The sequence below is a fragment of the Pantherophis guttatus genome, chromosome 17 (assembly GCF_059756535.1).
Source record: "Pantherophis guttatus breed Tessera chromosome 17, ASM5975653v1, whole genome shotgun sequence".
Taxonomy (NCBI): domain Eukaryota; kingdom Metazoa; phylum Chordata; class Lepidosauria; order Squamata; family Colubridae; genus Pantherophis; species Pantherophis guttatus.
In genome coordinates, this window is record NC_142079.1 from 2,838,223 (window position 1) to 2,850,308 (window position 12,086).

A 12,086-nucleotide genomic window follows, 5' to 3' on the forward strand; every position below is an offset into this window, starting at 1 on the left:
TCCTTCCATCCATCTTTCCTTCCTTCCTTCCTTTCCTCCATCCTTCTATCCATTCTTCCTTTCCTTCCTTCCTTCCATCCATCCATCTTTCCTTCCTTCCTTCGGTCCATCCTTCCTTCCTTTCCTTCCTTCCATCCATCCTCATATCTATCTTTCCTTTCCTTCCTTCCATCCATCTTTCCTTCCTTCCTTCCATCCATCTTTCCTTCCTTCCATCCATCCATCTTTCCTTCCTTCCTTCTATCCATTCTTCCTTTCCTTCCTTCCTTCCTTCCATCCATCCATCTTTCCTTCCTTTCCTTCCTTCCACCCATCCATCCATCTTTCCTTCCTTCCTTCCATCCATCTTTCCTTCCTTCCTTTTATCCATTCTTCCTTTCCTTCCTTCCTTCCATCCATCCATCTTTCCTTCCTTTCCTTCCACCCACCCACCCATCCATCTTTCCTTCCTTCCTTCGATCCATCCTTCCTTTCCTTCCTTCCATCCATCCTCGTATCTATCTTTCCTTTCCTTCCTTCCATCCATTCATCTTTCCTTCCTTCCATTCATCTTTCCTTCTTTCCTTCTATCCATCCTTCCTTTCCTTCTTTCCTTCCATCCATCCATCTTTCCTTCCTTCCTTCCATCCATCTTTCCTTCCTTTCCTTCCTTCCATCCATCCATCCATCTTTCCTTCCTTCCTTCTATCCATCCTTCCTTTCCTTCCTTCCATCCATTCATCCCTCCATCCTTCTATCCATCCTTGTGTCCTTCCATCCATCCATCCTTCCATCCATCAATCCATCCTCCATCTGATCACAATCCAAGGTTTTATTTTACTGTTTCTTTTATAGGAATTCCCACCCGTACTATAAACACTTCTTTTGAGTAACTCCCAGGATAAATCAAACACATTTTCTGTCCCTTTCCTTTTTATCTCATTCAAATCCACTCATTATTTTTCAGGTATTAACTTGGTTTCTGAGATCACGATTACTGGTCTCGTGCGAATTTTGCAGCCTCGGGCTCTAACCACTACACCAAATTATCTCTTGGGTGATGTCACACTTGATCCACAGGTTTAAGGCCATTTTGGCTCTTGAGCAATTATAAAACCTTTAGCCACAGATTTAGAACCAATTTCTCCTTCTTTGTATTTTCAATTTTAACAAAATTTTACATTTTGTAGGTCATGATTTGTTGTTGTGTTTGTTCTTTCTTCTTTCTTTCTTTCTTTCTTTCTTTCTTTCTTTCTTTCTTTCTTTCTTTTTCTACATCACTGGACTTTGGACTGAAATCAAAAGAGGCGTTTAAAAAAACAACAACCAAGATCCTAGTCCTCAAGAGGGGAGGAAAAGAACGTGCTCCAATTCTCCAAGGACAAGTCCGCACGTATGCCCATCGTTTGTGAAGAGACAGCTGGGCCTACCAGCGGTGGGATCCATCTCTACCAAGAAGTCATCTTCAAAATAATATGCTCTTGATCTTGTGGGATGTATTCGGCGATACCTGAGGAGCAGAAATGCAAACACCTCGTTGCTGTTATGAGGAGGAAGGAAACAGGATAATCTGTAGGGTTGCCCCCAATTATATTCCGGCTATCTGGGGATCACCAATTAGCTTGGGGCTAATTGGCCTCTCCCTTAGCCTATTTAAGGAGGAATGCCGACTGAAACAATTTGCAGGGAACAACTTCGTTCACTCTCCTTTGTGTCTTGTCTTATCTTTTTTTTTTTTATTAAAAAGTTTTATCAAAGATACAAACATTTTCTCCCCGCCTCCCTCCCACCCCCTCCTCCCCCTTCCCCCCACCCCCCTCCCCCCTCCCTCTTGTCTTATCTTATCAGCTTCCTGCAAATTGCTTCTGGGCATTCTGCCAACCACAGTAAGCTTTCAGTTATTATTCTTGGAATTCTTGGCGGCTGTTAATGCCATTGTTGTGAAAAACTGGTTTATTTTTGAACAGACTTTGTGTGTGCTGCGTTCTTTGGGGTCTGTAGCTGGGGCAGAAACAGCACCCCTATGACCGCCCTGCCCCCAACCCAACATCCAGCCCTCACCTTGGTCCAAACTGCTGTTGGGATGCCTCAGGAGCCTCCAGTACTTCCGTTCGCCTTCTTGAGGCTTCTCCCCCATCACTCCCGTCAGCATGGGGCCGGAGAGGGTTTTCTGGGTCTCATACCTATTTCACGCACACACCCCCCCCCAAAAAAAGAGAGCCGGCGTCTAAGAAAACCGGGCAAAGCATCATTAGGCTACATCCGAGACAATTTTTTTTTGCAGGAACGAGACGATCCGAATTATGAAGATGCCCAAATTCTCTAGGAATTGGATTAGTTAAATTCATTGATTAATTTTTATTCCGGCTCTGCTGTTCTCCTGATGAGAGAAAAAGGGGGACTCTGGGAATGCTGCTAATCCAAAGTCTGCCCATCAGGTCACCCCAGTTCCGAGGATTTCTGGAATCCGGGAGCCTTCAAAAGGATCCGGGCTTTTGGACCTGCCATCTGGCCAAATCAGGAAAGCTGCCTGTTAGCCCTTTGAGGTAGACCAGACTAGGAAACCAACAAGAGTCTATTATTTTATCGACTGGTTGAGTGTTTCGTCTAGTGGTGAAGACGCTAGCCTGGAAACCAGGAGGCTGTGAGTTCTAGTCTCACCTTTGGCGTGAAAGCCAGCTGGGTGACTCTGGGCCAATCACTAGGAGACCGTGAGTTCTAGTCCCGCCTTAGGCATGAAAATGACTGGGTGACTTTGGGCCAATCACTAGGAGACCGTGAGTTCTAGTCCCGCCTTAGGCATGAAAATGACTGGGTGACTTTGGGCCAATCACTAGGAGACCGTGAGTTCTAGTCCCGCCTTAGGCATGAAAGTGACTGGGTGACTTTGGGCCAATCACTAGGAGACGTGAGTTCTAGTCCCGCCTTAGGCATGAAAGTGACTGGGTGACTTTGGGCCAATCACTAGGAGACGTGAGTTCTAGTCCCGCCTTAGGCATGAAAGTGACTGGGTGACTTTGGGCCAATCACTAGGAGACCGTGAGTTCTAGTCCCGCCTTAGGCATGAAAGTGACTGGGTGACTTTGGGCCAATCACTAGGAGACCGTGAGTTCTAGTCCCGCCTTAGGCATGAAAGTGACTGGGTGACTTTGGGCCAATCACTAGGAGACCGTGAGTTCTAGTCCCGCCTTAGGCATGAAAGTGACTGGGTGACTTTGGGCCAATCACTAGGAGACCGTGAGTTCTAGTCCCGCCTTAGGCATGAAAGTGACTGGGTGACTTTGGGCCAATCACTAGGAGACTGTGAGTTCTAGTCCTGCCTTAGGCATGAAAGTGACTGGGTGACTTTGGGCCAATCACTAGGAGACTGTGAGTTCTAGTCCTGCCTTAGGCATGAAAGTGACTGGGTGACTTTGGGCCAATCACTAGGAGACCGTGAGTTCTAGTCCCGCCTTAGGCACGAAAGCCAGCCAGGTGACTTTGGGCCAACCACCAGGAGACTGTGAGTTCTAGTTCCACCTGTGGCCTGAAAGCCAACTGGGTGACTCTGGGCCAAACACCCAGGTCCCAAGGCAGCCATCTGCCCACCCCGTCCTCTAGCCAATTCCCCTTGCCCACCCGAAACCTGAGAACGAGGCGCTGACCTCAAAGGCTGCTGAACGTCTTTGGCTGCAGCTTCCAGGACCTCCAGAAGAGACGATCCCCGAGGAACCACCACGACATGCTGGTACAGTAACTGAGAGGCTTTCCTTGCTTCTAGCCGGATAGAAATATTCCGTGTCGGATCGATCCCCTGAGGTTTCGGCAGGGAAAGATCAGGGACTGAACTTTCTGTGAAGAAAAGAAGAAGAAGAAGAAGAATCAGAAACCATTTCCTGGTTAGAACAGTGTGTCCCAATCTTAGGCATTTTAAGATGGGTGGACTTCAACTCCCAGAATTCCCCAGCCAGCTGTTGTGGCCCGCCGGTGGCCAACGGAGCTGGCAGCAGAGTCGGACAGTGAGGAGGTTGGGGAGGAACATGGGCCAGTCCTGGGGGCTGGAGAAAGCTTGGACGAGGGTTTTGCGTTGGAGGCAGAGAAGGAGCTAGATGGCAGTGAGGCAGAGGAACAGCTGGAGCCTGTTCCCAGTGTGCGCATGTGCAGAGCTGCCAGAAGACAACAACTCAGAAATCAGGGTCGACTTGGGAGTAAAGCCACACCTTGGAGGAGATTGGCCCCTCCCCTAGGAAACAAAAGAGGAGCGAACGGGGAGTGGGCTTTTGCAGGAAACAATCCGTTCGTTCCGTGACTCTTGAGAGACTCTGTGCCAAGTTTGGCCTTGCCCTGCGTTTGGAAACTCATTACGTGGCAGCTTGCCAAGCGAGATAAGGACTGTGTTGATAAATATTCCTTTGGAAAACTGTTTGGACAGGCCTTGCTGACTGTGAATGAAAGGGATTCAGGGGTGGGCTGCTGGAGGTTCGTAGGGGTTCGGGAGAATCTCTAGCTATGATTCTGTACAGTTCGGAGAACCCCCAAATCCCACTCCTGGCTGGCCCCGCCCTCCCCTCTCCTCCCCTCCCAGGAGTCCCCACATGGCCTGTTTTGAATGCAGGTAAGTGCAGGGCGCGCACGGAGGCTCGAGGAGGGTGAAAAACAGGCCTACCAGAAGTTCGGGAAGGGCCTCCGGTGCCTGGGGAGGCCGTTTTCGCCCTCCTGGAGGTTCACGAAAAGCCTCTGAAGCCTAGGGAGGGCAAATCCCCCCTTCCCACTATGGTGCAGGAGGCTGACTAGGCCACGCCCACCATGGCCACACCCACCCAACAACCAGGTAGAGAACCCCTTGCTAAAATTTTTGAAGGCCACTCCTGGATGCCCTTGTTGTAATCGGTCGCGCTTCCCCTTCAGCCAAAGTCAGCTTTGGTGGCCTCCCTTCTCTCCCTCCCTTACCTGTCTGAGTTTGGCACGTCATGCTGGCAACATCCAGGTAACTCTTGCAATACAAGGCAGGCAGCAGCTGTGACCGGATCAGGTTGTTTTGAAAGTCTCCCTGTTCCAGGCTCTGCCTCAGGGCCGCCATGCCGCTGGAGAACTCCTGTTGGTTCTGCCTCATTCCGACAGCGCTCAAAAACTAATGGAAAACAAATGGCAAAGCTAAACAAGTTCACCCAAGATTAGAGAAGAAAGCGCCCTCTATAGGTCATTAAAGTAAAAGTTCAGTTGTGTCTGACTCTAGGGGGCGGTGTTCAGCCCCCTTTCTTAGTCACGGGAGCCAGCATCGTCCGAAAGACGCTTCTGTGGTCATGTGGCCGGCATGACTATATCAAGAAACGTGGATACCTTCCCAACCCGGTGGTACCTATTTATCTACTCACATTTTGCATGCTTTCAAACTGCTAGGTGGGCAAAAGCTGGGGCAGGAACAAGAGCTCATCGTGTCTTGAACCCAGGGTGTCAGCTTTCCTGCTGATAGGCTCGGTGTCTTTAACAGCTGAGCCATCGCGTCCCCTTATATGTCATTTTTTTGGTAATCCCTCCAATTCCTTGATTCAGGGTGGAGTCGGGGAGACTAAACAGAACTGAGCATTTACTGGCCGGATGCCCTTCCTGATGCCTACGCGGGGTTCACAGCAAATATTTTCTCTTTCCACCTTGATAGAGAAACATCTGTCGCTGCCTGGGATTGATCTCTCAACCTTCCGAGCGGGAGGCAAAGCATCTTCACCTCTAGGCTACCACACCGCTCACCCTCTTGTATGCCATTAATCGTGAATAAATGACCTGCACCCCAAGAGAAATCCCCCTACCATCAAGGAAGACAATGCCAGGGACAGGACACCCCACCCTCTCCTCACCTGCACTGCCAGCGGGGTGCTGTAGATGTTCCCATAAACCCCGTCTCGAGTCCGAGCTTCCAGGATCTTTGCTTTCGCTCGTTTCACAGCCCTGCTTACGCTGACCTGGAGATTGTGGGGGTATCTGGGGGTTTGTTCCAAGCAGATAAAAGCCAAGCCGGCCATGGCTTCCGTGTCTTGAGTGAAGGAGAGGAAAAGAAGGATGGGGTGAGGTCCCAAGACTGCCAGTTCGGCCCCAGAGGCCCTTCAATGAATCCCACCCAACTGGAAGGAGGTGACTACAGAGGAGACACATGGCTGGAACACAAATTGTGAACCAGGGTTAACAGTTCCGCGCATCCCAACAAATCGGTCAATTTGTAGCTCATTTAAGAAAACCTTGTTTCTTTCCAGCCACAGATGGACTCAATTCATTCAGGTAGACTTTGACTTACGACCGCAACTGAGCCCAACGTTTCCGTTGTTAACCGAGACAGTGACTTTTGTTCCTTTTTAACATCTTTCTTGCCACACTCGTCTTCGGAAGAGCTTTATAGCTCCCACTGCCTTAAGGAAGTTCAAAACATTCTTAAAAGATCCATCTCATCCTGGGTACCATTTTTTTTTTTTTTGAACTATTACCATCCGTCAGCCGGTACAGGACAAGAAAAACAAGGACAAATAGGCTGAAAAACAGCTTCTATCCCAGAGCAGTAACTATATATTGAATTCTACTGTATAGTGCAATATTAATGCAATAGCAGAGGTTTTCAATTCAATTGCATAGAACGTGAAGGAGGGGTGTTCTTGTTTTATTTTATTTTATGTATAATGCTCACTGAAGATGGCATTTAATTTCATTATACCGGGTGCAATGACAATAAATTAAACTAAACAATGACTAAGCAAATCGCTGCGGTTGTTAAACCAGTCAAATGGTCCTTAAGTGAGAGAAAATTTGGCCAAAAGGCTAAAAAAAAAAAAAGCACCTCCACCTGGAAGATTTGGGCCAGGCTAATCTTACCTACAGAGGGTGTCTGGTGGTGATTAAATCTGTCATGGTGTTCAGCCGACAGCAGCTTCCGGATCACCTCCGGATCGGTCCTCTTGTTGTGAACGCACAAAGCCAGGATCCCCAAGCTGTACTGGAAATAGTTGGTGATGGGGTAACCTTTCTCCTTGTGCCCTAGATGAGGAGAAAGATGCTTGCTGAACAATGAAATCCTTCTGTCCTCAACCATTTCGATAGGAGCCAGCCGTGTGCAGCAGCTGCCAAAAAAGCCAACACAGTTCTAGGCTGCATCAACAGAGGGATAGAATCAAGATCACGTGAAGTGTTAATACCACTTTATAATGCCTTGTAAGGCCACACTTGGAATTCTGCATCCAGTTTTGGTTGCCACGATGTAAAAAAAAGATGTGGAGACTCTAGAAAGAGTGCAGAGAAGAGCAACAAAGAGGATTAGGGGACCGGAGGCTAAAACATAGGAAGGACGGTTGCAGGAACTGGGTATATCTAGTTTGATGAAAAGAAGGACCAGGGGAGACATGATAGCAGTCTTCCAGTATCTCAGGGGCTGCCCCAAAGAAGAGGGAGTCAAGCTATTCTCCAAAGCACCTGAAGGCAGGACAAGAAGGATTTGGCCAGGATTGGGGGCACCAAGTTCAAAATTGGTCGTTTCTAATTTTACGATCTCGGATGAACGTTGTTATCCTTGTGGGAGAAAAACCCTGTGAAATAACTGTGATTGGGAATTCTTCGGGCTGACCCCGTTCTCACCGATGTGCTTCATTTCTCTATTCAAGAGAAGCTTCAGCTGAGTCACCGCTCGGTTCCTCTCTGGGGTGTCCATGTTCTGACAAGCAGCCCGCAGAGCGAGGAGGTACAAAGCCAGCTCTCCTGTCCCAGGTTTTTTCCGGTGGCTGGGATCGGAAGGGATCCCGGAGCTGCTAAGACAAGAAACCGGATCATTAAATTCTTTCTCTGTGGGCTGGGAGGGATTCTGCAGGGTTAATATATTAGAATAGAGTAGGGTAGAGTAGAGTAGAGTAGAGTAGAGTAGAGTAGAGTAGAGTAGAGTAGAATAGATAGAATAGAATAGAATAGAATAGAATAGAATAGAATAGAATAGAATAGAATAGAAGGTAAGAAGGAAGGAAAATAAGATAGGATAGGGTAGGGTAGGGTAGGGTAGGGTAGGGTAGAGTAGAGTAGAATAGAATAGAATAGAATAGAATAGGAGGAAGAGGAAAGAGGATAGGATAAGATAGGAGAGAAGAGAAGAGAAGAGAAGAGAAGAGAAGAGAAGAGAAGAGAAGAGAAGAGAAGAGAAGAGAGTAGAAGAGGAGGAAGAGGAAAGAAGGAAGGAGAATAGAGTAGAGTAGAGTAGGGTAGAATGGAATGGAACTTTGTAACTTTGAGTGGTCATTAAACAAACTGCCGTAAGTCGAGGACTCTCTGTAAATAATAAATACACCTGTGCAGGAATTCTACATTTCCATCAAGAATTTCTAAGGCATTTTTTCTTCTTTGTTTGGAAGAATTTTTCAAGACAAATTTCTGGGTTGCGATTAGGCTGCACCTACCGGCTGCTTTGAGGCTGAAAGACATCCGACAGTCGGTTGAGATACTCCCTTTCCTTCTCCAAATTATGCTGGTTGGAAAGCCGAAGGGCCAAATAGAGGCTGGGGTCTGGCTCCTGGGACCCATCGCCCGCTATCTTTAGGAGCTCCGAATTCAGGGACTGGATGAGCTGGAGGTTTTCTGCAGGGATTTCTTCCAGAGAAAGAAAGAAAGAAAGAAAGAAAGAAAGAAAGAAAGAAAGAAAGAAAGAAAGAAAGAAAGAAAGAAAGAAAGAAAGAAAGAAAGAAAGAAAGAAAGAAAGAAAGAAAGAAAGAAAGATGATTAGAGTGGTGTGGTGGCCTAGAGGGGGAGCTCTCGCCTCACAATCAGGAGGTCTGTGAGTTCGATCCTAGGTAGAGGCAGATATTTCTCTCTCTGGGCACAATGAGAATATATCTGCTGAACAAAACTCCGTACTGGCGACAGGAAATTGGCTACCAATCAGGACACAGTATGATGAAATACAGCAGTCTTAAAACTATATTGATGGTTTATATATTGCCAACTCAACAAAGTAGGTAATACTCATTTCCTAACAACGAGAATGTGGCCTCTCTTTGACAATTGGTGGGACAGCTTCGTGCATCTCCATCTCATACCTCCTAGCTCGGTCTGATATGTGTGAACCCAAATAATCCATTTTTCACAGCCATTTCCTAACAATCAGTTGGTTATTTATTTATTTTTTTGTAAAAATGTTTTTTTAACAATTCATCATTAATCAATCAGTGTAACATCTGGGTACAAAAAGTTTTGTGTCATCATATTCAACATTTATCATCATTTTCTTAATACATATTTATCTTTCCTCTTACATTTAAATTGAATGCATTACAACATATTTTCCCCATATTTCTTACTTTTACATTGCCTATTGTCTACATTCAGTCTCCAGCCATTGACCCAAAATTGCCCCCATACGTTGAAATCCTCCGATTCTTCCTTCCCCTTAATTGCTAAGGTTAATCTACTCATTTCTGCACATTCTAATATTTTCTTACTTACCTCTCCCTTCTTAGAAATTTTTTCTGCTTTCCAGTTTTGGCACTTCCTGACAATCTTAATCATAAAGACAAAGCGACTTACGGCACAGCTGGACTGACGTAAACAGGAGGTGGAAGAGGAAAAGGAAGGGAAGTTGGAGCCACGGAAAACCCATCCCGACAGAGACCACGGCAGGAAAATGGCGTGGCCTGTCCCAAAGAAGCTTTCTCTTCAGGAATCCCAGATCACTGATCACCGTAAGGACCGATCCGGGTCACGGCATCCTCTCCGGAGCAACGGCTGAATCTTACAAAAGAGAAAAGGACTTTGGCTGAGTCGGAAGAAAAACAGCGACGGGAGAGACTGGAAGGGACTTTGGCATCCTGTATCACATTTCGATCTCTTGGCTCAGGATGAGGAAGGCCGGTTTATGGAACCGGATGGAGTCGGCGAGAGGCTGCAGTGGGAGACCGGGAGCTTCCCATATCTTCCCATATTTCATCATTTACTGTAAATATGAGCCAGCCGTATGCAGCAGCTGCCCAAAAAAGCCAACACAGTTCTAGGCTGCATCAACAGAGGGATAGAATCAAGATCACGTGAAGTGTTAAGACCACTTTATAATGCCTTGGTAATAAGGCCACACTTGGAATAAGGCATCCAGTTTTGGTCGCCACGATGTAAAAAAGATGTGGAGACTCTGGAAAGAGTGCCGAGAAGAGCAACGAAGATGATTAGGGGACTGGAGGATAAAACATATGAAGAACGGTTGCAGGAACTGGGTATGTCTAGTTTAATGAAAAGAAGGACCAGGGGAGACAGGATAGCAGTCTTCCAATATCTCAGGGGCTGCCCCAAAGAAGAGGGGGTCAAGCTATTCTCCAAAGCACCACTTCTGGAGGCAAGTTGTTCCACTGATTCATTGTCCTCACTGTCAGGAAATTTCTTAGTTCAAGTTTGTTTTTCTCCTTGATTAGTTTCCACCCGTTGCTTCCTGTCCTGCCTTCAGGTGCTTTGGAGAATAGCTTGACTGCCTCTTCTTTGTGGCAGCCCCTGAGATATCGGAACACTGCTCTCATGTCTCCCCTAGTCCTTCTTTTCATTAAACTAGACATACCCAGTTCCCGCAACCGTTCTAAGTATGTTTTAGCTTCCAGTCCCCTAATCCTCTTTGTTGCTCTACTCTGCGCTCTTTCCAGAGTCTCCACATCTTTTTGACATCTTCTTTTGCTGAAAGTTATTCTGCGAGATAATCTTCTCTACATGGTTAACCAGAACAGAGTTTATTCAGCAGGCTCTCCCTATAACACCCTCCCTAAGGAGTGATTTTTTTCAGCCCGTCCTTTTCAAATGTGTTTGGCTAGTTTGCAGGTTCGTTGAATCGAGAGACAACCCGACCGGTAGCAAGAGAGAAACTTAAAAACTGAGACTGTGTCACCCTTCCTCTTCGATCTGTTTCCTCACCGGAGAAAGGCAATGTTGTTTCTCCAGAAATAAGTCCCGACTGAATCCAATGGGGCCGAATTTTGCATTTTTTTTTTAAAAAAAAAAGACAGGCAGATTGATAACACAGCCGTCTTCAGATCTGGCTCTTTTCATGCTTCTTGGGGAAATCTCCCCCTCTAGCCTCACAATGCCTGAAGGGCACCAGGTTGGGTAAAACTTCAATATTTTGAATGACAGGGGCTTCCTTGATGCCTCTTACCTTAATTGTACTGGCCGTTGATTCTATCCTAGTGGGGTCTTCTTTCGAATTCTCAGGAGTAGCCAGAAACTGAGTTGCGGGAGATTCACTTTTCCCACGATTTCTTGTTTATCCTTTGTCATACGATCTCTGCTTTCCCCTCCCAGCTGCTGAAGTCAGCTGTTTTTTTTGTTTTTGCAGGAAGTGGCTTTAAACAAAAAAAAAGAAAGTTGAGAGACCAGAGCAGAGATCTGGAAGGCAGGGCAGAGGACAAGTGTGTAGGACAAGTTGTGTTAGACCGAGAAAAAAAAATATATCCTCTAATAATAATCTGAGACAGATAACAGCATTGAAATAAATTGAGGATGGTTAAGATTTCTTATCAGGGAAGGAACAAAAGCTACAGGAATAAAAGGATCTGTGGCTACAGTATTGGGATTCCTTTTTTTAAAGCTAGAATCTCAATTGCCACTGAACCAAAGTCACTTTTAAAATAGGGTTTTGTTTGTTTGTTTGTTTTAACAAAGGTTTTTGTGATGATGTCCATTACAATTCCTGAATGTGATTAAATGATCAAGTCAGAGTGTAGCTTTAATGTCGGGAAACTCATTGTGGATACATTTGTGAGACCAGGTTTTGTTTTTTTTAAACAAGTTTTATTTAATTTTTCTTTTACATACATATTTTATGAAGAGAACGTTGACCAGGTCATATCTTATGCATCTTATAACATAGTTATATATTGAATTTTATCGTCTATTCCAATCTTCCTTTGTTTTTTTTCCAAATAGAATTTACCTGTTTCAGCCATAATTTTCTTTTTCCATATTTTTTTTTAATCTTATCTTAATCTCTTCTTAATACATAATATATGAAAAATATCGCTATCCGCCCTTCAATTCCTAGTTTCTTAGCGTAATATTAATTAATTATCTTATTTCTCCATTTATGAAATATATTTCTCAGAATCCCTATCACACTTTCTTTCTTTCTTTCTTTCTTT

At 45.7% G+C, this 12,086-nt stretch overlaps 1 protein-coding gene across 7 annotated transcripts; it reads right to left on the minus strand.

Moving 5' to 3' along the window:
• Positions 1 to 1,109: 1,109 nt before the first annotated feature.
• On the minus strand, positions 1,110 to 11,411 carry TCN2 (transcobalamin 2). 7 transcript variants are annotated; one of them, XM_034428669.3, is made up of 10 exons: positions 11,105 to 11,411; positions 9,502 to 9,705; positions 8,379 to 8,568; positions 7,573 to 7,742; positions 6,817 to 6,978; positions 5,814 to 5,989; positions 4,909 to 5,089; positions 3,624 to 3,810; positions 2,041 to 2,162; positions 1,110 to 1,489 (listed from the first exon to the last, which is right to left on the minus strand). In XM_034428669.3, the coding sequence occupies exons 2-10, from the start codon at positions 9,572 to 9,574 to the stop codon at positions 1,428 to 1,430; spliced, it is 1,323 nt and encodes a 440-aa protein (XP_034284560.2). In that variant the 5' UTR covers positions 9,575 to 9,705; positions 11,105 to 11,411; the 3' UTR covers positions 1,110 to 1,427. The 7 variants fall into 7 exon arrangements, with proteins under 7 accessions (XP_034284560.2, XP_034284562.2, XP_087736569.1 ...); XM_034428671.3 differs by having other exon boundaries at positions 7,573 to 7,739; positions 11,105 to 11,341; XM_087880443.1 differs by having other exon boundaries at positions 7,573 to 7,739; positions 8,379 to 8,556; positions 11,105 to 11,295.
• Positions 11,412 to 12,086: the final 675 nt, after the last annotated feature.

Coding starts and splice junctions, on each gene's coding strand:
- TCN2 (XM_034428669.3), bottom strand. CDS start 9,574: ATGGGTTTTCCGTGGCTCCAACTTCCCTTCCTTTTCCTCTTCCACCTC. Junction 7,743..8,378: donor TTTCAGCCTCAAAGCAGCCG/GTAGGTGCAGCC, acceptor TTCTTGTCTTAG/CAGCTCCGGGATCCCTTCCG. Junction 1,490..2,040: donor CAACAGCAGTTTGGACCAAG/GTGAGGGCTGGA, acceptor TCTGCTCCTCAG/GTATCGCCGAATACATCCCA.